General features: G+C 38.1%; 2 protein-coding genes across 2 annotated transcripts; both read left to right on the forward strand.

The window, feature by feature from the left end:
* Nucleotides 1-235: 235 nt before the first annotated feature.
* On the forward strand, nucleotides 236-6842 carry LOC112202701 (probable LRR receptor-like serine/threonine-protein kinase At1g56130). Its single transcript, XM_024343710.2, has 19 exons — nucleotides 236-443; nucleotides 556-739; nucleotides 830-901; nucleotides 1384-1455; nucleotides 1699-1770; nucleotides 2309-2380; nucleotides 2528-2599; nucleotides 2698-2769; nucleotides 2876-2947; nucleotides 3036-3107; nucleotides 3234-3305; nucleotides 3398-3469; nucleotides 3795-3860; nucleotides 4288-4350; nucleotides 4911-4955; nucleotides 5149-5207; nucleotides 5655-6040; nucleotides 6150-6345; nucleotides 6469-6842. Exons 1-19 carry the CDS (start codon nucleotides 290-292, stop codon nucleotides 6582-6584), a joined length of 1989 nt encoding a protein of 662 aa, XP_024199478.1. The 5' UTR covers nucleotides 236-289; the 3' UTR covers nucleotides 6585-6842.
* Nucleotides 6843-8951: 2109 nt separating this feature from the next.
* On the forward strand, nucleotides 8952-16695 carry LOC112203196 (probable LRR receptor-like serine/threonine-protein kinase At1g56140). Its single transcript, XM_024344194.2, has 22 exons — nucleotides 8952-9200; nucleotides 9352-9459; nucleotides 9815-9884; nucleotides 10295-10352; nucleotides 10463-10646; nucleotides 10737-10808; nucleotides 11279-11350; nucleotides 11594-11665; nucleotides 12208-12279; nucleotides 12427-12498; nucleotides 12594-12665; nucleotides 12772-12843; nucleotides 12932-13003; nucleotides 13130-13201; nucleotides 13294-13365; nucleotides 13693-13758; nucleotides 14247-14309; nucleotides 14861-14905; nucleotides 15099-15157; nucleotides 15604-15989; nucleotides 16099-16294; nucleotides 16418-16695. Exons 7-22 carry the CDS (start codon nucleotides 11331-11333, stop codon nucleotides 16531-16533), a joined length of 1527 nt encoding a protein of 508 aa, XP_024199962.2. The 5' UTR covers nucleotides 8952-9200; nucleotides 9352-9459; nucleotides 9815-9884; nucleotides 10295-10352; nucleotides 10463-10646; nucleotides 10737-10808; nucleotides 11279-11330; the 3' UTR covers nucleotides 16534-16695.
* Nucleotides 16696-23799: the final 7104 nt, after the last annotated feature.

Here is a 23799-nt window from a genome sequence, read left to right on the forward strand (position 1 = left end):
TATTCCATCGCTGTCGCATTGTCTTGTTAGATTTTTTTTTTTTTAACTCGACATCAAGGTAGTCTTTAGTAAGATAATTGGATCATTAGATTTGTTTGACCGTCTAATAAAATGTCTCACGACTTCTAATGTACGATGTACAATGTACGACGTAGGAAAAGAAAATTTTATTTACCACTGAAAATTAACCATCCAAGTTTGATATATATTATATCCCAATTCATTCACAATTTTTCTCTATGGTGCCTTGGTGGTCCATCGCACTCACGCGCACTGGATTCTTGCTTAAATGGCTATACGTTTTCCCAGTTGGCAACTACCTATGAATTTGAGAATGAAGCAGCAAACATCTCTTTCAGTCTTCTTGTTCTGCCTCTGCTTCCTGGGTTCCACTTGGTTTCAAGTTTCCACGGCTGAAAATGCCACTACTGACCCATCTGAAGGTACTCTACTCACACATGAATTTCAACTCTTTTAGCCCATGAAGTTGAGTCCTGGACTCTTGAACTGTCTCTGTATCTGTACATGAATTTGTTCTTGTTATTGTTTTCTCAGTTCGAGCGTTGAACTCAATATTCTCACAATGGGATACTCAAGCGGTGGCGCTGTGGAATATCAGTGGAGAGCCATGCAGTGGATCAGCCATCAATGGAACCGAATTTGAGAGCCCTCCTAATAACCCAGCCATCATTTGCGACTGTACTTATGACAGTGGCACCACCTGCCATATTACCCAACTGTATGTTCTTCACTTGCTGCTAATACTGAATTTATTAACATTACCTTTACTGAAAGCACACTAAGTGTTCCCATCTTTTTTGTACTTCAGGAGAGTCTATGCTCTAAACAAACGAGGAGTGTTTGCAAAGGAACTTTTGGCTTTGAGATACCTGACCTTCTTGTATGCTTTTCTATTTTGTTTTTTCTACTCTGCTGTTTCTTTTATCAAGTTTTGATATTGCATATAAAGATGTGAACTTTTTAACTTCAGTTGAAATAATCTTACTGCATACTTGGGTTCTGGATAGCCAGTGATTGGAGCCTCTTTATTGACCTCATAATGGCTTGGGATTATGGGTTCAGATTGCTTGAAATTAATATAGACTCTGTCAAGTTTTTCCTCAATCCTATTGACTCTTGTGATCCTCCTTTACAGCCTGGTTTCAGTTTGCAAGGAGTTTTAGAAAAATACCGTTTGTTGTGGATGTTGTTTTGGCTACTAATTTCAATTTGCAATTGATTTGTTATGCTTTTCTCTAGCCTCCTAGAGAGTTAGGCTGTTTAATTCCTAAAGCAGAATTTCTATTGAAAATTATCGCAAGTATTCATGACATACTGAGAGGTTAAGAGTTGATTATTACACTATTTGTTTCAATTTTTTAGGAAAATCGATCAGAATTATTTCACAGGTCCTCTACCAGCATGGATCGGCAATATGACTGCATTGACATTATTGTAAGTAATGAGACAACATCTGTTAAACTTTAGTATAATGTTTGAAGTGTCTAATACTTCGCTACTTTCCTTGGTTCATAGTATTATTCAATTTCTCTGTCAGCTTGTGCTCCTTGCTTTCTTATACTGGTCTCATTCTAATAAGAGAGGCATACTCTTACTTTAGCAATCTGTTGATCAAGACCATCCCAGCCCGGTATTTTACAATCAATTACATCTTCAATTGATGATGTTTCCTTTCAGGTCAATTGCTCACAATGCATTCTCTGGGCCCATCCCCAAGGAGCTTGGAAACCTCAAGGACTTAAATATGCTGTAAGACATAAACAATAGTGCAACTACCTTCAACTATTTAGTCTATCTTGTTTGAAAGCATCAATAGTGATTAATCAAGTTACATATTGTGGGAAAATGAGTAAACTGATAACAATGGATATGCATTAGAATCTATAGAAACTTAGCACAATTGTTTTTGCAGTTGTGAAATAGATATCTACTCATTGCCAAACTGCCCAAGTGGTGACTAATGCATGATCCGAGGAGCTTAAACATGATAAACAACTTTATATCCATTGGAAAATCGTGAAACACAATCAAAACCATTGGTATATGTTACTGGGTTGTCTTATGAGCCTTCTTGAAACATGTCATTCTTACAAGGTTGTTATAAGATGGATTAGTTAGTTAACTGATTACTTTTCACATCTACTATTGCATTCCCAAATGCACATGGGCTGCAAACCCAAAGTATTCATTTATCAATTGTGATTTAGTGCCAGTATCTGCACACATGTACTAATGTTTCACATAATTGCTTTAAAGTAATTCTATGGCTATTCATCATGGCTTGCAGGTCCTTTGGAATAAATAACTTCTCCGGAACACTCCCTCCCGAACTTGGTAATTTGGTCAAGCTTCAACAACTGTAAGTTCTTTGTTTAGTACATTGAAGCTTAATTCTGCATAAAAGTGTGGTTTTCCTTAAGGATCTTTCTTTCATAATTTATTTTTGATTCTTAAGGAATATGTTTATAACAAGAAATAGATGATAATAAGTTTTTGATCATCACAGTTACATAAACAGCTGCGGACTCGGTGGTGAAATTCCTTCAACATTTGCTAACCTCCGCAATATGCAAGTCCTGTAAGAAGGCTCAATTGTGTTTTAATTTCTGTTTCCTTCAGTACTTTTAGATTCCTATATTGGGCTGAACTCACAAGGGTCAATGTGTTAAATTTAAGATGGGCATCAGACAGTTCCTTCTCAGGAAGGATACCTGATTTCATTGGGAATTGGACAAAGATAAACTCTCTGTAAGCAAGAAAAGCTCTCTTATTCTTTTTTTTTTCCCTGAAATTTTTGAAGGCAGACCAGCATGGCTGAGGTCCTTGCTCACAGTTCTCTTAAATGTTTTTGTAGGCGATTTCAAGGGAACTCTTTTAGAGGTCCAATACCGACCAGTTTTTCTCAACTAACTGCCTTGAATTCTTTGTGAGTACAAATTCTTAACACAACGTAGATTCTCTCTCTCGTTCTTTCTCAAGACTAGTTTCATTTATGTTTGTACATAATGACGTAGGCGAATCAGTGATATCTACAATGTAAGCTCCTCTCTTGATTTCATAAAGAATTTGAAGAACTTGACTGATTTGTAAGTGGGCATGCTCATCCATTCATATAATTGCTATCAACCTTTTTTTTTCCTTTTCAAATTTCATATCTAACTCATTTACTTGGGCACCTTTTGTCGTGTTTTCTAAATCTTGTGGTCTAACAGAGCGCTACGAAATGCATTAATTACTGGTAGCATCCCTTCTGATATTGGAGAATACCAAAATTTACAGATACTGTATGTTCTGGAAAACATATATATAAGCTTCAATTCCATGAATATGAATATTCTTTTTCTAACTATTCCACAACTTATCATTCATGTTTCAGGGATTTGAGTTTCAACAATTTAACAGGTCAACTTCCAGGTGGCTTGTTCAACATGAGTTCTCTAACATACTTGTAATAAGCCATTCTTTCATTTCATTTTTTTTTGTTGATATAATGATTAGTATTATTATGATCACTGTTCTTATTATTATTTGCTGTTAGCATAACTAAATCTATATCAGACCAAGAAAAAAGTTTAGAAACCTCAAAACTTCCCCAATTCAACCGGAACTTACCACTAGCCCAATCTGTATGGGTGTATTACCCAGTCTGATTGAATATATGGACTAATGCCATAGATTTCTGGCTCAGGAGATTAGTCATATTTATCTAACCTTTTTCTCTCTCTCTCTCTCTCTCTTTTTGGGGGGTGCTTTCCACTCAATGAAATGGGAAGATTTCTTGGAAACAATAGCTTGCAGGGAGCTCTTCCTAGCCAAAAGAGTGATATTCTTCACACTATGTAAGTCTTATTTTATAAAGGTACTATATAAGTCTTATTTTATAAAGGTTTATTTTATTAAATGCTCTCTCTCTCTCTCTCTCTCCTTGGGATATGGCAGTGACAGTGTTTCTAAAGATTACTGTGCTATTTAAGGGATGACAGAAACTTGTTCTGAATCCTAATCGAGAAATTTTTCACAGTACACTGCTGGTCCACAACTGTGAATCATGACTATTGTAAACATTCTAGGTCCAATATGAAGCCAATCCGTACTAGTATTTTGATCAGTTAAGCTTAGACACACTAGGTTCAGTCAGGATCTTTTCCATTTCAGATTGATGAAACAAATATGTACCTGTTCCATGTGTATTTGTGCATCTTCGAGAAGAAAATTGTTAAATATTCATGTGCTTTCCCCCTCCTCACTCTGGACTTTTATGTGCAGAGATTTGTCTTACAACTATTTATCAGGAAGTCTTCCCCCATGGGTAACCTCAATATCACAGCTGTATGTGTGGTTTTTTCATCTTTCAGCTTTTTACAATTTAGATCACCTGCATTTGATTTGCCAGAGCTTCTTGCATTGTTTATTGTGTATATCTAATAATACATGTATGAATGAACATCAAGGAATAAGTAATAAGAAATCTGTGTTTGGCTAGCTAATGAACAATCAGAGTTCCAGAGTTTGAAACCGTGTCTAGAACTTGAACATAGATTTCTTTTCTTGGTGAGGCTATATATCTTGGCCATAGATGAAAGAAATATAAAATGCACCACACTATGAACACTAAATTTTCGTAAGAATCATTGCTCAAATTCATATCCATGAAGCTAGCACTCATAATTTTCCGTTCTGATGGTATATAAATACATGCATGAAAATCTAAGGTTTGTTTCCCTATGCAAAAATTCTTTGATGTAAAACTTCTTTGTGATCAATCTTCTTGATATCAGTATGTCAAGATCCCTAAATGTATTCCCTTTCGAGTCAATTATTCTTGCATCTTTGTTAGATACTAATACTGTCAATGATTTTCATACGTGATCGGTTAATGACTTATGCAGGAACTTAGTGGTGAACAACTTCACATTGGACAGTTCAAACATAAAGTGAGTGTGAGGTTTCTGTTACAACTTTTTCTGACAATTATATTTTCATTGGCAAAAGATGAAATAAACAATACTATCTGTAGTCCTAATATGCATGTGAAACAAAGTGCTTCATATTCCACTTCTGTAGTTTGATGGATTCTGTCATTATATGTTTCTGTGGATAAGTAACAATGGTTCATTGTTCTTGCAGTCTTCCTGGATTAAATTGCCTTCAAAGAAATTTTCCATGCAATAGAAATACCCCAAAATGTAATGTGCTTTTGTTTGACTAATAGCTTATTCGTTTAATGCCATCATGCTACAGAAAAGGCATTGCTTGTCTACTTGATAAAATATATACAGAGATACATGCATGTGCATCTATGTGTGTGCGTGTTTGATAAGAAACTTAAACTTAAGTAAAAGAAGCAGGGGACACTTTATATAACATTAAGAGTTACTGTTATAACAGAACTTAAAAAGAAATTATATGTGCTCTGGGGAAGGTCTGAGTGATTTTCATTTCCTTTCATTCTTATTTTAGCTGACTTGGATTCATCCCAATAGAATCCTACCGGCCTAGTAAACTATTTTTGAAATATAATTAGGAAACATTGAGTAAGCAAAGCTTGAAGCAAATACATTAGTTTGAGTCTGTCTTTGGTTTATGTTTTTATAATTGATCATAACTTTGTGCTATTATATCAAATTTCACAGATGCAAAATTCTCAATCAACTGTGGTGGACTAGAACTGAGAGGGAGTGATGACATATTGTATGAGACTGAAGACTCAGCTATTGGCCCAGCAACGTTTAATGTAACAAGTTCAGAGAAATGGGCTGTTAGCAATGTGGGTTTGTTTGCTGACAGAAAGAATCCGAGCTTTGTTGTAAATACCCTGGCACAAGTCACTGGGACAGATGTGACCCCAGAGCTTTTCCAGACCTCAAGGTTGTCTCCAGGATCACTGAGATACTATGGCCTGGGTCTCGAGAATGGGCCTTATACTGTAAAATTGCAATTTGCAGAAACAGTTTACGATGATCGTGCCTTGCAAACTTGGAAAAGTCTAGGACGGCGTATGTTTGATATCTATATTCAGGTAAGAATACTAACAAAGAAAGAACCTCATTAGACAGGTTTTCAACAGCTAGTTTTCAACCAATTTCAGCTGACTACAACTGCTAACTATCTCTTCATTTTGTTCCTAGGGGAACCTTGTATTGAAGGACTTTGACATATCAAAGGAGGCAGGAGGGGTTTTAAGAGCTGTTGTGAAAACCTTCAGTGTTAATGTTTCAGAGAATTATCTTGAAATTCATTTATTCTGGGCTGGTAAGGGGACCTGCTGCACACCTGATCAAGGTCATTACGGCCCACTAATAGCTGCTGTGCATGCTGCTTCAGGTGCGTATTAGTTAACTTATATAGATTTCATATTAATGGTCTAAACGTACTTGCTGCTGCTAATCGGCACTGAACAATTATTCTGGTTTACATTACCCTAACACATTCCGTTTTCTTTCTCAGATTTTACACCTACTGTTTCTGGTGTTCCACCAACTACTGTAGGAATGAAGAGCAGGACAGGGCTGATGGGTATTCTGGTTCCTGTTGGAGTTTTGGTGTTGCTAGTTATAATTTGATGTAGAACATGTGGATGGATTGTTTATGGTTAATGGAACCGCCATAATTCGAATCAGAAATGATGATGGTTGATTGTATAATGAAGATTCATTATGCATTACTTCATTTTTGATGAAGAAAGTGTATTAGTCGTTTAAGATATTGGTTACATTTAGTCATTTAGATTAAGGGGATGAACCTAAAGTTTAATTCCTACAATAAGTTTACGTACTGATCAGTTCTAGTTTTACCCTGATCACTCTCTACGTAATTCTCTCTGTCACAGTTTCTCCATGCAGTTTTATATGTGGGGAAAAATTGGGAAAAAGATGACGGAAGGTAAGATGGAATTGGGTTCTGTGAGAGTGTGTAGCAGTGTGGGTTGTTACCCAACATGTTACATGTCGCTCCGACATTTGAGTCTGGATTGTTACATTGAAAAATGAAGCCTTTCTTAAGAGTTCATAAGGTCTCAGGCCTCCCAATCTATAACTAATTGGTTTTGAGTCGGATATTCTAATTCCTTCAAGATTTTCTGTAGTACTCTGTCCCAAGATACTTAGGGTAGAACTAAAAAGACAATACTCGTTTGTGTGGCGATATTAGCAAGCATCTATGGACAATGTACTTAGCTCTGCTGAGTTGACAACTGCAACAGGAATCTGTAATGCTTCAAATAAAAGCTAGGAGAGGGAGGATTGAAAATTAATACATTAACTGCAGGCATTTCCTGGGAACCTCTTCAGGGAACCAGGTGCCAACATAACATCACATTCAAGCCAAAAACCACAATCAAGGGCCAGGTCCTAGCTGATTTTGTAGCAGAGTTCACCACGCCTGAAGAAGGGGTGGAAAAGTCGAACGAAAAGGTGGCATCCCAGGATCCTGAGCAGTGGACCGATGGATCTTCAATTCTAAGAAAAATGGCGTTGGAGCAGGACTCGTGCTGATCACCCCAGATGGAACCATAATGGAGCAAGCCTTAACATTAGGGTTCAAGGCGTGCAAGCAACAACGAAGCTGAGTACGAGGCACTACTGGCAAGATTAAGACTTGCAGCAGAATTGAGGGTTCGAAAGCTGAGTGTATACTCTGACTCATTGCTCATCGCCAACCAGTTACTGGGAGAGTATGCTGCACACCACCCGGTCATGGCAGCATACTTAGTCCAAGCACAATCCATGACCGAGGAATTCTACGAGTTTAGTATATAGCAACTCCCTAGAGCTGAGAATACGCATGATGATGCACTGGCCAACAGAGCAATCCTCTATCGACTACCAGTTGACCTGGGTCCTTCTTGGATGGATGAGATTCTAGCTAACTCCGACAGATAGAATGGAAGCGAAGAAGCTAATCAACAAGGCGTCGAGGTATACTGTCAAAACTGTGGGGCAGGCATGGGGCATTGACTCAGTCTCTGACTATGTCTACATACAGTTGAGAGCTGGCTGGCTGGCTGGCTAGCTACATGAGAATCGTCAAGTTTCGAACAAAGTCTCCTCTATGTTTTAAATTTTTCGCTATAATCCCACATCGAAAAAGAATCGTTGTGTTTGTTCTGTTTAAGCACTTACACTCGTACAGTATACTTTGTTATTGCTGAGCCTAGTAGCGTGGGCTTATCACTAAGCAGAGCATTAAAGTGATTGGTTAATTGAGTGAAACTTAGTCTTAGAAGCTCAATGTAGGGAAGTCTTAGAAGCTTTATATTTTGATTTGAACTTAGCCCGGTTTGATTCATTTCCCTATATTTTGATTTTTTTCTACTTTAGAGAAAAATAAGTCTCTTTTGCTCCAATAGATTCTCTATAACTATCTCTATTTTAGAGAAAGTGAGGAAAGAGAAAACCAAAATCCCTATATTTATAGCAACTCTAAAATTTTAAGGAAGAATATGGAGATTTTAGGGATTGTTGTAAAATAGGGAATCTGTTGAAGTTGGAGAAGAAAAAGAGACTAAAGTTTTGATTTTTGCTGTTGGAGTTGCTCTTAGAGTTCTAGACTTTCTACATCTTTAGGCAGTAGCTTGATTTAAGGAAGTCTTATAAGCTTTATATATGAATAAATTGGGATTTGAACTTGGCCTGGTCTGATAGTGATACTACCGGGAAGTGAGTCAAAGTTACTTGGTTTACATTAATGTCTAAGACGTCCTTACTTAGGGTTCTAGACTTTCTACATCTTTAAGCAGTAGCTTAATTCTGACGGACATAATACTCACTCGTTTGTATACCTCTCTCTCTCTCTCTCTCTTTCTCTCTCTCATTTGTTTTAATGAATAGACACCCTTTTGATAAAAAAGAAAAAGAAAAAGAAAAAGAAAAATAATAATAAAGAAAGAAGGAAAAGAACCACCATCAAACTTTTCTTCTTTAGTAAGGCAATTGGACAAGTGTAATAAAAGGTCTCACGACTTGTAATGTAGTATGTAGAGGACGTACGAAAAGAAAACTTTATCTACCACTGAAAAAAGACCCCAATTCATTCATAAATTTTGTCTATGGTGCTCCATCGCACTCATGCACACTAGATTCTTGCTTAAATGGCTATACGTTGTCTACTACCTTAACAACGACGCATGTCTTGCGCCGAACTGCCATCTCCTTCTCACTTTTCAGACGAAACTTGTCCAGGTATTTACTTCTGTCTTGTCCAGCTCAAATTTCATGCTTCTTCGACTCAAAGGTCGCAGGCCTGTTGTTCTTCATCCATTATTGCAGTCTTATTTTATCTGGGATTCTGGGTGATGATAATTTTATGTTAAGACTTAATCTTGTTCTTCAGTTCTTCTTTCATTTTCGCATCTGGGTCTGTGGGAGAGGGAGATGAGTTCTTTAATTTGTGTTTGGGTACTCGACTACTCGGTAGGACTATAGGAGAGGAAGAACACAAGTACGTCTCTGGTTCTCCTTTTTTCTTTTTTAATCTCAAATTCATTGTTTGTGCTACCCTGCTACTGAGACTACAAAACAATGAACTAATCAACAATCAACTTGACTAGTTCACTATCAATTCAAAATTGTTTTGCTTTGCTGACTATCAATTGAAAGTGGGTTTAATAATGGTCTTGTATAGTGGTTGTATCAATTGAAAATTCTTCTACTTTGTTGACTATCGATCATTTGGGTTTACTATTAGGATAATAGAGTATTGTATGGCAGTAAGTTTGAATTGAAAATGGTTTTGTCGGTTTAATACATATGGCAATATGTTTCAATCAAAAATTCCCTGTGTTTATCTTTTGCAGGTTGTTATCATGGCTCCAATTAGGAAGTGTCCTTCTGGGGCTAAAATCCAGCTTCAAGCTGGGTCTCTACGTAAGTACTTTAATGCACATAGTGAACAAGTACATGAGAATGAAACTGAGAATGAGACTGAGAATGTGAAAAGCTTGACTATTCAAGCTTAATTGAAACTCTTGCGGCCAAGAATGCAAGAAGGGTCATTTTTGAGTAATAAGAGTACTGATTATTGTAATTTCAATACTTTTATTTGAACTAATATACTATTTTTTCAAATGATATTGAGATCGCTATATTGTTATATTACTTTCTAATTTTATGTTGTTTAAAATTACACAATTTTTTTTTATAAATATATTTGAAGGTAGGGACTAGGGAGCCCCAATTTTTTTTTTTCGCCTAGAGCCCCCGAAATCCCAGGGCCGGTTCTGCTACTGACCCATCTGAAGGTAATTTCAGTCTTCTTGTTCGGCCTCTGCTTCCAGGGTTACACTTGGTTTCAAGTTTTCACGGCTCAAAATGCTACTACTGACCCATCTGAAGGTAATCACACATGAATTTCAACTCTTTTAGCCCATAAAGTATTGAGTCTTGGGACTCTTGAACTGTCTCAGTATCTGTACATGAATTTGTTCTTGTTATTGTTTTCTCAGTTCGAGCGTTGAACTCAATATTCTCACAATGGGATACTCAAGCGGTGGCGCTGTGGAATATCAGTGGGGAGCCATGCAGTGGATCAGCCATCAATGGAACTGAATTTGAGAGCCCTCTTAATAACCCAGCCATCATTTGCGACTGTACTTATGACAGTGGCACCACCTGCCATATTACCCGACTGTATGTTCTTCACTTGCTGCTAATACTGAATTTATTAACATAACCTTTACTGAAAGCACTCTAAGTGTTCCCATCTTTTTTGTATTTCAGGAGAGTCTATGCTCTAAACAAACGAGGAGTGTTTGCAAAGGCACTTTTGGCTTTGAGATACCTGACCTTCTTGTATGCTTTTCTATTTTGTTTTTCCTACTCTGCTGTTTCTTTTATCAAGTTTTGATATTGCATATAAAGATGTGAACTTTTTAACTTCAGTTGAAATAATATTACTGCATACTTGGGTTCTGGATAGCCAGTGATTGGGGCCTCTTTATTGGCCTCATTATGGGTTCAGGTTGCTTGAAATTAATATAGACTCTGTCAAGTTTTTCCTCAATCCTATTGACTCTTGTGATCCTCCTTTACAGCCTGGTTTCAGTTTGCAAAGAGTTTTAGAAAAATACCGTTTGTCGTGGATGTTGTTTTGGCTACCAATTTCAATTTGCAATTGATTTGTTATGCTTTTCTCTAGCCTCCTAGAGAGTTAGGCTGTTTAATTCCTAAAGCAGAATTTCTATTGAAAATTGTCGCAAGTATTCATGACATACTGAGAGGTTAAGAGTTGATTATTACACTATTTGTTTGAATTTTTTTAGGAAAATCGATCAGAATTATTTCACAGGTCCTCTACCAGCATGGATTGGCAATATGACTGCATTGACATTATTGTAAGTAATGAGACAACATCTGTTAAACTTTAGGATAATGTTTGAAGTGTCTAATACTTCGCTACTTTCCTTGGTTCATAGTATTATTCAATTTCTCTGTCAGCTTGTGCTCCTTGCTTTCTTATACTGGTCTCATTCTATAAGAGAGGCATACTCTTACTTTAGCAATCTGTTGATTCAAGACCATCCCAGCCCGGTATTTTAAAATCAATTATATCTTCAATTGGTGATGGTTCCTTTCAGGTCAATTGCTCACAATGCATTCTCTGGGCCCATTCCCAAGGAGCTTGGAAACCTCAAGGACTTAAATATGCTGTAAGACATAAACTATAGTGCAACTACCATCAACTATTTAGTCTATCTTGTTTGAAAGCATCAATATTGATTAATCAAGTTACATATTGTGGGAAAATGAGAAAACTGATAACAATGGATATGCATTAGAATCTATAGAAACTCAGCACAATTGTTTTTGCAGTTGTGAAATAGATATCTACTCATTGCCAGACTGCCCAAGTGGTGACTAATGCATGATCCTAGGAGCTGAAACATGATAAACAACTTTATATCCATTGGAAAATCATGAAACACAGTCAAAACCATTGGTATACGGTACTGGGTTGTCTTATGATCGCCTTCTTGAAACATGTCATTCTTACAAGGTTGTTATAAGATGGATTAGTTAGTTAACTGATTTCTTTTCACATCTACTATTACATTCCCAAATGCACATGGGCTGCAAACCCAAAGTATTCATTTATCAATTGTGATTTAGTGCATGTATCTGCACACACATGTACTAATGTTTCACATAATTGCTTTAAAGTAATTCTATGGCTATTCATCATGGCTTGCAGGTCCTTTGGAATAAATAACTTCTCCGGAACACTCCCTCCCGAACTTGGTAATTTGGTCAAGCTTCAACAACTGTAAGTTCTTTGTTTAGTACATTGAAGCTTAATTCTGCATAAAAGCGTGGTTTTTCTTAAGGATCTTTGTTTCATAATTTATTTTTGATTCTTAAGGAATATGTTTATAACAAGAAATTGATGATAATTAGTTTTTGATCATCACAGTTACATAAACAGCTGCGGACTCGGTGGTGAAATTCCTTCAACATTTGCTAACCTCCGCAATATGCAAGTCCTGTAAGAAGGCTCGATTGTGTTTTAATTTCTGTTTCCTTCCGTACTTTTAGATTCTATTGGGCTGAACTCACAAGGGTCAATGTGTTAAATTTAAGATGGGCATCAGACAATCCCTTCTCAGGAAGGATACCTGATTTCATTGGGAATTGGACAAAGATAAACTCTCTGTAAGCAAGAAAAGCTCTCTTTTTTTTTTTTTCTTTCCTGAAATTTTTGAAGGCAGACCACCTTCGCTGAGATTCTTGCTCACAGTTCTCTTAAATGTTTTTGTAGGCGATTTCAAGGGAACTCTTTTAGAGGTCCAATACCGACCAGTTTTTCTCAACTAACTGCCTTGAATTCTCTGTGAGTACAAATTCTTAACACAACGTAGATTCTCTCTCTTGTTCTTTCTCAAGACTAGTTTCATTTATGTTTGTACATAATGATGTAGGCGAATCAGTGATATCTACAATATAAGCTCCTCTCTTGATTTCATTAAGAATTTGAAGAACTTGACTGATTTGTAAGTGGGCATGCTTATCCATTCATATAATCGCTATCAACCTTTTTTTGTCCTTTTCAAATTTCATATCAAACTCATTTACTTGGGCACCTTTTGTTTTGTTTTCTAAATCTTGTGGTCTAACAGAGCGCTACGAAATGCATTAATTACTGGTAGCATCCCTTCTGATATTGGAGAATACCAAAATTTGCAGATACTGTATGTTCTGGAAAACATATATATAAGCGTCAATTCCATGAATATGAATATTCTTTTTCTAACTATTCCACAACTTATCATTCATGTTTCAGGGATTTGAGTTTCAACAATTTAACAGGTCAACTTCCAGGTGGCTTGTTCAACATGAGTTCTCTAACATACTTGTAATAAGCCATTCTTTCATTTCATTTTCTTTTTGTTGATATAATGATTATTATTATTATGATCACTGTTCTTATTATTGTTTGCTGTTAGCATAACTAAATCTATATCAGACCAAGAAAAAAGTTTAGAAACCTCAAAACTTCCCCAATACAACTGGAACTTACCACTAGCCCAATCTGTATGGGTGTATTACCCAGTCTGATTGAATATATGGACTAATGCCATAGATTTCTGGCTCAGGAGATTAGTCATATTTATCTAACCTTTTTCTCTATCTCTCTCTCTTTTTTTGGGGGGGGGTGCTTTCCACTCAATGAAATGGGAAGATTTCTTGGAAACAATAGCTTGCAGGGAGCTCTTCCTAGCCAAAAGAGTGATATTCTTCACACTATGTAAGTCTTATCTTATAAGGTACCATGTAAGTCTTATTTTATAAAGGTACTATCACTACTATGTAAGTCTTATTTTATAAAGGTTTAGTTTATTAAATGCTCTCTCTCTCTCTCTCTCTCTCTCTCTCTCTCTCTCTCTCCCTCCCTCCTTGGGATATGGCAGTGACAGTGTTTCTAAAGATTACTGTGCTATTTAAGGGATGACAGAAACTTGTTCTGAATCCTAATCGAGAAATTTTTCACAGTACACTGCTGGTCCACAACTGCAAATCATGACTATTGTAAACATTCTAGGTCCAATATGAAGCCAATCCGTACTAGTATTTTGATCAGTTAAGCTTAGACACACTAGGTTCAATCAGGATCTTTTCCATTTCAGATTGATTAAACAAATATGTACCTTTTCCATGTGTATTTGTGCATCTTCGAGAAGAAATTGTTAAATATTCATGTGCTTTCCCCTCCTCACTCTGGACTTTTATGTGCAGAGATTTGTCTTACAACTATTTATCAGGAAGTCTTCCCCCATGGGTAACCTCAATGTCACAGCTGTATGTGTGGTTTTTTCATCTTTCAGCTTTTTACAATTTAGATCACCTGCATTTGATTTGACAGAGCTTCTTGCATTGTTTATTGTTTATAATTAATAATACATGCATGAATGAACATCAAGGAATAAGTAATAAGAAATCTGTGTTTGACTAGCTAATGAACAATCAGAGTTCCAGAGTTTGAAACTGTGTCTAGAACTTGAACATAGATTTCCCATTTCTTTTATCTTGGCCTCAGATGAAAGAAATATAAAATGCACCACACTATGAACACTAAATTTTTGTAAGAATCATTGCTCAAATTCATATCCATGAGGCTAGCACTCATAAATTTCCATTCTGATGGTATATAAATACATGCATGAAAATCTAAGGTCCGTTTCCCTATTTAAAAATTCTGTGATGTAAAACTTCTTTGTGATCAATCTTGTTGATGTCAGTATGTCAAGATCCCTAAATGTATTCCCTTTCGAGTCAATTATTCTTGCATCTTTGGTAGATACTAATACTGTCAATGATTTTCGTACGTGATCGGTTAATGACTTATGCAGGAACTTAGTGGTGAACAACTTCACATTGGACAGTTCAAACATAAAGTGAGTGTGAGGTTTCTGTTACAACTTTTTCTGACAATTACATTTTCATTGGCAAAAGATGAAAGAAACAATACTATCTGTAGTCCTAATATGCATGTGAAACAAAGTGCTTCATATTCCACTTCTGTAGTTTGATGGATTCTGTCATTATATGTTTCTGTGGATAAGTAACAATGGTTCATTGTTCTTGCAGTCTTCCTGGATTAAAATGCCTTCAAAGAAATTTTCCATGCAATAGAAATACCCCAAAATGTAATGTGCTTTTGTTTGACTAATAGCTTATTAGTTTAATGTCATCATGCTACAGAAAAGGCATTGCTTCTCTACTTGATAAAATATATACAGAGATACATGCATATGCATCTATGTGTGTGCGTGTTCGATAAGAAACTTAAACTTGAGTAAAAGAAGCAGGGGACACTTTATATAACATTAAGAGTTACAATTATAACAGAAGTTAAACAGAAATTATATGTGCTCTGGGGAAGGTCTGAGTGATTTTCATTTCCTTTCATTCTTATTTTAGCTGACTCGGACTCATCCCAATAGTATCCTACCGGCCTTGTAAACTATTTTTGAAATATAATTAGGAAACATTGAGTAAGCAAGGCTTGAAGCAAATACATTAGTTTGAGTCTGTCTTTGGTTTATGTTTTTATAATTGATCATAACTTTGTGCTATTATATCAATTCTACAGATGCAAAATTCTCAATCAACTGTGGTGGACTAGAACTGAGAGGGAGTGATGACATATTGTATGAGACTGAAGACTCAGCTCTTGGCCCAGCAACATTTATTGTAACAAGTTCAGAGAAATGGGCTGTTAGCAATGTGGGTTTGTTTGCTGACAGAAAGAATCCGAGCTTTGTGGTAAATACCCTGGCACAAGTCAATAGGACAGATGTGACCCCAGAGCTTTTCCAGACCTCAAGGTTGTCTCCAGGATCACTGAGATACTATGGCCTGGGTCTTGAGAATGGGCCTTATACTGTAAAATTGCAATTTGCAGAAACAGTTTTCGATGATCGTGCCTTGCAAACTTGGAAAAGTCTAGGACGGCGTATGTTTGATATCTATATTCAGGTAAGAATACTAACAAAGAAAGAACCTCATTAGACAGGTTTTCAACAGCTAGTTTTCAACCAATTTCAGCTGACTACAACTGCTAACTATCTCTTCATTTTGTTCCTAGGGGAACCTTGTGTTGAAGGACTTTGACATATCAAAGGAGGCAGGAGGGGTTTTAAGAGCTGTTGTGAAAACCTTCAGAGTTAATGTTTCAGAGAATTATCTTGAAATTCATTTATTCTGGGCTGGTAAGGGGACCTGCTGCACACCTGATCAAGGTCATTACGGCCCACTAATAGCTGCTGTGCATGCTGCTTCTGGTGCGTATTAGTTAACTTATATAGATTTCATATTAATGGTCTAAACGTACTTGCTGCTGCTAATCGGCACTGAACAATTATTCTGGTTTACATTACCCTAACACATTCCGTTTTCTTTCTCAGATTTTACACCTACTGTTTCTGGTGTTCCACCAACTACTGTAGGAATGAAGAGCAGGACAGGGCTGATGGGTATTCTGGTTCCTGTTGGAGTTTTGGTGTTGCTAGTTATAATTTGATGTAGAACATGTGGATGGATTGTTTATGGTTAATGGAACCGCCATAATTCGAATCAGAAATGATGATGGCTGATTGTATAATAATGTTCATTATGCATTGAATCATTTTTGATGAAGAAAGTGTATTAATCGTTTGAGATATTGGTTACATTTAGTCATTTAGAGTAAGGGGATGAACCTAAAGTTTAATTCCTAAAATAAGTCTACGTACTGATCAGTTCTAGTTTTACCCTGATCACTCTACGTAATTCTCTCTGTCACAGTTTCTCAATGCAGTTTTATATGTGGGGACAAATTGGGAAAAAGATGACGGAGGGTAAGATGGAATTGGGTCTGTGAGAGTGTGTAGCAGTGTGGGGTGTTACACTGTTACCCAACAAGTTACATGTCGCTCCGACTTGTACATGTGGGTACATTGTTACATTGATAAATGAAGCCTTTCTTAAGAGTTCATAAGGTCTCAGACCTCCCAATCTATAACTAATTGGTATTGAGTCAGATATTCTAATGTCTTCAAGATTTTCTGTATTACTCTGTCCCAAGATACTTAGGGTAGCACTAAAAAGAAATTTCTCGTTTGTGTCGCGATATTGGCAAGCATCTATGGACCATGTACTTAGCTCTGCTGGGTGTCAACTGCAACAGGAATCTGTAATGCTTCAAATAAAAGCTAGGAGCGGGAGGATTGAAAATTAATACATTAATTGCAGGCATTTCCTGGGAACCTCTTCAGGGAACCAGGTGCCAACATAACATCACATTCAAGCCAAAAACCACAATCAAGGGCCAGGTCCTAGCTGATTTTGTAGCAGAGTTCACCACGCCTGAAGAAGGGGTGGAAAAGTCGAACGAAAAGGTGGCATCCCAGGATCCTGAGCAGTGGACCTTGTACGTTGATGGATCTTCAATTCTAAGAAAAATGGCGTTGGAGCAGGACTCGTGCTGATCACCCCAGATGGAACCATAATGGAGCAAGCCTTAACATTAGGGTTCAAGGCGTGCAAGCAACAACGAAGCTGAGTACGAGGCACTACTTGCAAGATTAAGACTTGCAGCAGAATTGAGGGTTCGAAAGCTGAGTGTATACTGTGACTCATTGCTCATCGCCAACCAGTTACCGGGAGAGTATGCTGCACACCACCCGGTCATGGCAGCATACAGTTGAGAGCTGGCTAGCTACCTGAGAATCGTCAAGTTTCGAACAAAGTGTCCTGTATGTTTTAAATTTTTCGCTATAATCCCACATCGAAAAAGAATGGTTGAGTTTGTTCTTTTTAAGCACTTACAGTATGCTTTGTTATTGCTGAGCCTAGTAGCGTGGGCTTATCACTAAGCAGAGCATTAAAGTGATTGGTTAATTGAGAGAAATTTAGTTAAGGGAGTTGTGGTGAGTCTTGATTTGTTGACTTCGGTGAAGTCACCTTAAGCACACTCACACACATGCCCTCCTTCTCCAATAGGATTGAGGTGGGGTTAATTTAACTGCAGACCAAGATATATCACGGCAGCTCAGTGTGTTTCCTTGACATGAAGATCTCATAACACAATCACTTTTTGTATTAGAGGATCCTCCTCCATGAGGCAAGGTGGAGGAGGACATGAATCATGTGATAGAGTACATCCTTCCCCCCCCCGCCCGAAGAATAATAGGATGGTTAAAGTCGTCCAGGTTCACCGGCCACGCAGGAGCGTTGTTGCCTGTTGTGTTCTTCCTTGGACGGCCACTCTTGCGCTTCGCCGGAGGGTTGGAAGAAGAGGCTTCCTGAGGTTCGTTGTTTTCTTGGTCAGCTTGCATTTTGGATCACCACTTCATTAAATATATGCTTCTGTTTTACATACAGCAAGAGAGATTGAGTTTCCATTAGAAACCAAACATTTCATATCTTTATAATATAAGGTTTTTATAATAGGTGGGTTTTGAATTTTCTTCAACCGGACACAAAATGATACCTAAACTCTAAAAGAAATGATCAAGGTACTTCCATTCAATTTCTGTTAAATAAGAACATGTGTCATGCACATCATGACCAAAATTTCAGGGATAAATGTGTATTTTCATACCCTATCAGACCTGATTATGCTTTAAAGGCAAAACCATATCGTTTCACAGGAACCCAATGCTCCTTTCTAGCGAGTTCACCATTCCCATAAGTGATTTGCTGTTTTGAGACAAGTTGTGAAGATTTTCAAGTGTAAAGCTTTAGACCTACTTTCATCCTCCTTAATCCTTATTGTTGAATTACAAATAAATAACCACTTCTTTGTTGCATCATTCAAGATTTCAAGTAAATACATATCGAAATCATAGAAACATGAGCGTGTGATATATACCTACCCAGCTCCAGACCTTGATTTCGGACGAGTATACACGAAGCTCATATTCCTTCTACTTCTATTGGAATTCCATCAAACACAATAATTTTTGGTGTTCTTTTGCAATGACGGTTGAGTTTTCAAGAGATTTTGGCTGTAGAAAACTTCTTGCACTATTTTCGAATGATTGTGGATTCATATTTTGTGATTTTATACCCAACTGCTTCTTGGCCTCACAAGATTCTTGTCGGAGCGCTTGGAGTACAATTGTAGATCTCGCTCTTTCCCAACTCAAGGTCGTGGTTGTCATTCAACCTTGTCTCATATGTTGAGAAACAAAGATGAATGAAGTTCTCCATAATTCTAATTCAATCCACTCTAAACAACTTTTTGACTCCATCTTGAGCCTTCGCACATGATAATTACAAATTGATATGACCTCCTGGAAAGAAACAACTCTTCAAAAAAAAAAAATCTTGATCTCAAATTTTCTTAAGAAAATTCATGCCCAATTAATTATGCCGAACAATAAAAATAATTTTTGGATCATTGCTTTGGAACAAGAATGAGGAAGGGCAGCTTATCTTTGACGAAGCTGGGATGAGGATTAAGAAACTGAGAGATACTTCCTGATTAGGGTGATCGAGGTCATGCAGAGATGGAGAAAATTGAGGAAAAAATAAGATCTCTAAAGGGCAAATAAATCATTTCAAGATAAAAGGTAGTTTTTTTTTTGAACGAAATAGGTCAGCCCTTTCATTAGATTCAGCAAGCAGTATAAAAACGAAACACCCTTATGGGGTCGACAGAAAGCAATCGTTTCTTAGAACCTCATGACACCCTATTCTAGAAGAATAAAATCCCAAAAAATCCCGAGTACACCCACCTTTTAGGAAATCCACGCACCATTATTCTAACAAAAACCAAGAAGCCTCGAAGCAGACATAAAAGGGAAACAACTAAGGCACTGGTTTTTGCGACCCAAGAACAAAATTAAATTAAACTATTGGTAGAAGGTGGAACCTCACCTTCTACCACTCCCTCTGCAACCGGAAACTCCACAATTGGAGCCGCCTCAGCTTCTCCTGTTTGCATGATTCCATGCCCAGTCTCCCCCTCAGCAGCGACAGCTAATGCTTCCAAAGTTGAGTCAAAACACAAAGCTTTGCCCCTCCTCTTATACTTACGAATCTTCTTCTCTTCCTGGTCCTCTGTAGCTTTAACTTTATTTTTGCTTCCCTTTGGACGCCCAATCTTCTTCTTCCTAGGTGAGACCAGTAATTTTCCATTTTTGTGTTGCACAACCAAGGAAGTATTCGCTCCTTCCTCCAACGACGAGTCCGGAAGTGTTAAGAGCTTCTTTCCAAACCTGCTCAAGATTGACCTAGCCCTTCGTTTCCTTCCAGTTGACGTCGCCTGCATGGAAGAGAATTCCACACAAATAGTCTCCTTCCCGTTCCCATGCATTACTGGACGCAAAGCCAAGGCTTTCGACCCCACCTCCGACGGAATGAAAGGCAAAAGATCATGAGTCTTCAACTGTTGCAGAACCGGCTCCATCCCCAGCTGTCTTCCCATCACCTTGGGCCGCAAGACACCACTGGACTCTCCAGCTCTAGGTTCCTTCCCAGTCCATAAAGACTCAACACCCTGACCCTCCGAACCCGATCCAGTCTCCAAACAAACCAGTGCAGTACCGCCCTTTCCCGACTCCATCTCCAGCACAGGATCGCCCAAGGCGTTACCCACAGTCAATGACAGACCCTCCATAGCAACCACTGATGCCCGTGCCAAAAGCTCCTCCTTTTCTTTGATCAAAATTGTATCACAGCCCATCGCATCATGGATAAACAAACCACAATCACGACAATAGCCCTTAACCTTCTCATATATGAAAGTTAACTCCGGTCGCACCACCGGCGAAAATTCAATCACTTTCCAGGATCGAATCCGGTGGCGAACATCAAACACGACCTTAATCCTCTGCTCCTCTTCCTTCCTTTTCAGAGCTGTCAGATCCATCCTAACCACCTGCCCTAGCGTCGCACCCACCATATTGAGCGCTACCTTGTTCCGCAGGGCAAGAGGAAGACCCCGCACTACCACCCATGTCTCCATCATATTCAAAGCCACCGTCTCCGGTGGGCAAAGTCCATCATATTCTCCCACAACTAGCATCGTGTTGCGATAAAACCAAGGACCCCCATGCAGAATGCGATTGCGCACAGACTCGTCCTCAAATTGAAACACGAACCTCTCACCAGCATCTTGGATGGTAAGGCCTGATCTGAGATGCCAGATATTGGAGATGGTACCCTTGAAACCTGGAAAACCCGCTTTCGGTGCCAACAATCGTCCCACCATGTACCAATGGTGATCTTGAAACGCTGCAGCCCCTGCATCCCCGAGGGCCACCAGAGACGAGTCTGCATGCTGCAACGATGCCACAGAATCATTCCTGAGGCCGGCCATCAGAGGAGATCAGTTGAAAAAGATGAAGTTTGGGAAATTTTATCGATGCGAAGGTGCACCGAGAAACCCTAGCTGTAGAGACGGCTAGGTCAAAACTCCCCTCCCTCAATACTTGGACTAACCCCAAGGGATTGCTTTTCTTCTATGTGGTGGTTGAGATGGCTGTGAGGTAACAAATTGCCTGATCAGATTGATGAAGCGATGATATACAGGAATTAAGCTATAAATTGTTCTGGTTCATTTCGGGAACCATCCGAGGACAAATAATCAAAACAAGACCTCATTTGTAAATTCATTTGAATGGTTCTAGAGATATACTTTTAGAGTTAACAGAGATATGACGAAATACAAATAGATGTACCTCAATGATTCGTGTTTAAGGGTCTAGGTACCTATTTGATTAATGCTTTTATAATTTTGGTACCATTTTGTCTGGTTAAAAAAAAAAAAAAAAAAAAAAAAAGATCATTTACCCAATTTTAACAACAAAATTGCCCACTTGCTCCACTAACAGTTTTTTAACCCATTTATCCAAAACATTCTAAGAGATTATTTCCTTACTACCCAATTAATTCTTTTTTTATTCTTTTTAGAACTTTTTTGCCCTCTCCTTCTTTCTCAGTTAGAGAGAAAAGTCATCCTCCATCATGCTGTGCTCCGGTGACTAGTGGCCGGCAGCGGACTCCGGCGACCCGTGATAGAAATCCTGCGATCGATTACCGGAATCCGGTGACCGGTTACCGGAATCCAGCGATTGGTGAACGGAATCTCGAATCCGGCTACCGGATAGGTGACCGGATTCATGTGTCTGATTTTATTACCCCCAATAATACCCAGTAATTATATTATTTCCCCCAATAATTATATTATTGCCTTCCAAAAATCATATTATTGCCGTCCAGGGAATTGTATGAACTCCCAAAACCAAAATGAACACACTATAGGCACAATTGATCTATTTATTATCATATTATTGTCCCCCAATAATCATATTATTGCCTCCTAATAATCATATTATTGCCCCAATAATCATATTAGTACCCTCCAATAATCATATTATTGCCCTCAAATGAACCAAAACGAATACATTACAGATACAAAAAAATAAAATAAAATAATCTCATTATACCAAAAAAAAACAAAAAAAACTCCTCTAGGCACCCACCGGATTGTGAGGTAGATGCAGGAGTTGTCGGGGCGTGTTTTAGGGTAACTGCGACGTTAGAGCAGAGTCGTTTCGGGTTGGGTTCGAAGTCGGATCGGAGTTTGGGGCTGAGTTGTGGCTGTGGGCCTTTGGATCGGTGGATCTGTGGTTTGGTTGTTGGTGACGCCGGAGGTGGATTGATCGAGGTGTTGGCCTGAAGCCGAAAGTGGGGTGCCGGATTAGCCATGGCAGTGAGAGAGAGAGAGAGAGAGAGAGAGAGAGAGAGAGAGAGAGAGAGAGAGAGAGAGAGAGAGAGAGAGAGAGAGAGAGAGAGAGAGAGCCTGGTTCGGGTGACGGCGGCGCTCGGGGGTTGAGTTTCGAATCTGGATGCAGTGCTCCGATCTTGGGGGACCCATGACAGTTGGGATCGTCTCTGATGGAGGTGGTGGCCTGAAGCCGGAGGTGGGGCGCTGGAGCAACCATGGTACAGAGAGATAGAGAGAGACTGAAGCCGGAGGTGATGCGCGACACAGAGAGAGAGAGAGAGAGAGAGAGAGAGTTATTATATGGGGCAAAACTGTCACTAGAGGTTAGATTGGGTAAATGGGGTTAAAAAAACTCTTGCTGGAGTAAGTGGGCAATTTTTAGTCTAAAATTGGGTAAGTAGTCACGGCCCCTAAAAAAAATTCAGACCTTGTCCATGATAAAAACCCTAAAATATATATGCACCATACTATTGCTAGGACTTCATTGGTGCTTAACATTTGTCTGGGTTTATAAATCTAGAGAAAAGATTAAAACGCCATTAAGCAATATAAACGAGTAAAAAAAATAGTGCAAAGAAAAGATGAAAAGATTGTCAATGAATCCCATGTGTAGTCAGAATTTAAAAGTTGCAACTCCCTATTGTACACTACTGGTTTATACTTTGTGCAGTTGTAGTAGACCTAATTATGCATAGACGAATTCTAAAATATATATATATATATATATATATATATGCATATACGAGGAAAATTACAGCATTTAGAAATGAATCATTATATATCGAATTAGCCTAAATAATTCAGCCGGTTTGGTACCTAAAAAAATATAATTGGATATGCTGATAATACATAAGATAATACTCAATTTGTTGGATTAGTTATTGGACTTGATGCTCTGAATTTGATGTGAAAATGTTATGGGGTCTTGTGAATTTTTTAGGCTCTCAACCGGACTAGTCGAGGTGTGTCTGAGCTAATAACAAATTAACAACTGAAGACTGAAACAAAATGTTAAAGAAAAGGTTCGGTTTCACTCCCTCCTCAGAAAGTAAACAGAAATTTCTTGACAGA

This window comes from Rosa chinensis, chromosome 5 (genome assembly GCF_002994745.2).
Source record: "Rosa chinensis cultivar Old Blush chromosome 5, RchiOBHm-V2, whole genome shotgun sequence".
Taxonomy (NCBI): domain Eukaryota; kingdom Viridiplantae; phylum Streptophyta; class Magnoliopsida; order Rosales; family Rosaceae; genus Rosa; species Rosa chinensis.

Excerpts from the sequence above, each read along its gene's own strand:
- LOC112202701 (XM_024343710.2), top strand. The coding sequence starts at position 290 with ATGGCTATACGTTTTCCCAGTTGGCAACTACCTATGAATTTGAGAATG. Across the intron at positions 444-555 it reads CACTACTGACCCATCTGAAG|TTCGAGCGTTGAACTCAATA; the intron begins GTACTCTACTCA and ends TTGTTTTCTCAG. Across the intron at positions 2,600-2,697 it reads CTCCGCAATATGCAAGTCCT|ATGGGCATCAGACAGTTCCT; the intron begins GTAAGAAGGCTC and ends GTTAAATTTAAG.
- LOC112203196 (XM_024344194.2), top strand. The coding sequence starts at position 11,331 with ATGACTGCATTGACATTATT. Across the intron at positions 11,666-12,207 it reads CTCAAGGACTTAAATATGCT|GTCCTTTGGAATAAATAACT; the intron begins GTAAGACATAAA and ends CATGGCTTGCAG. Across the intron at positions 12,666-12,771 it reads TGGACAAAGATAAACTCTCT|GCGATTTCAAGGGAACTCTT; the intron begins GTAAGCAAGAAA and ends ATGTTTTTGTAG.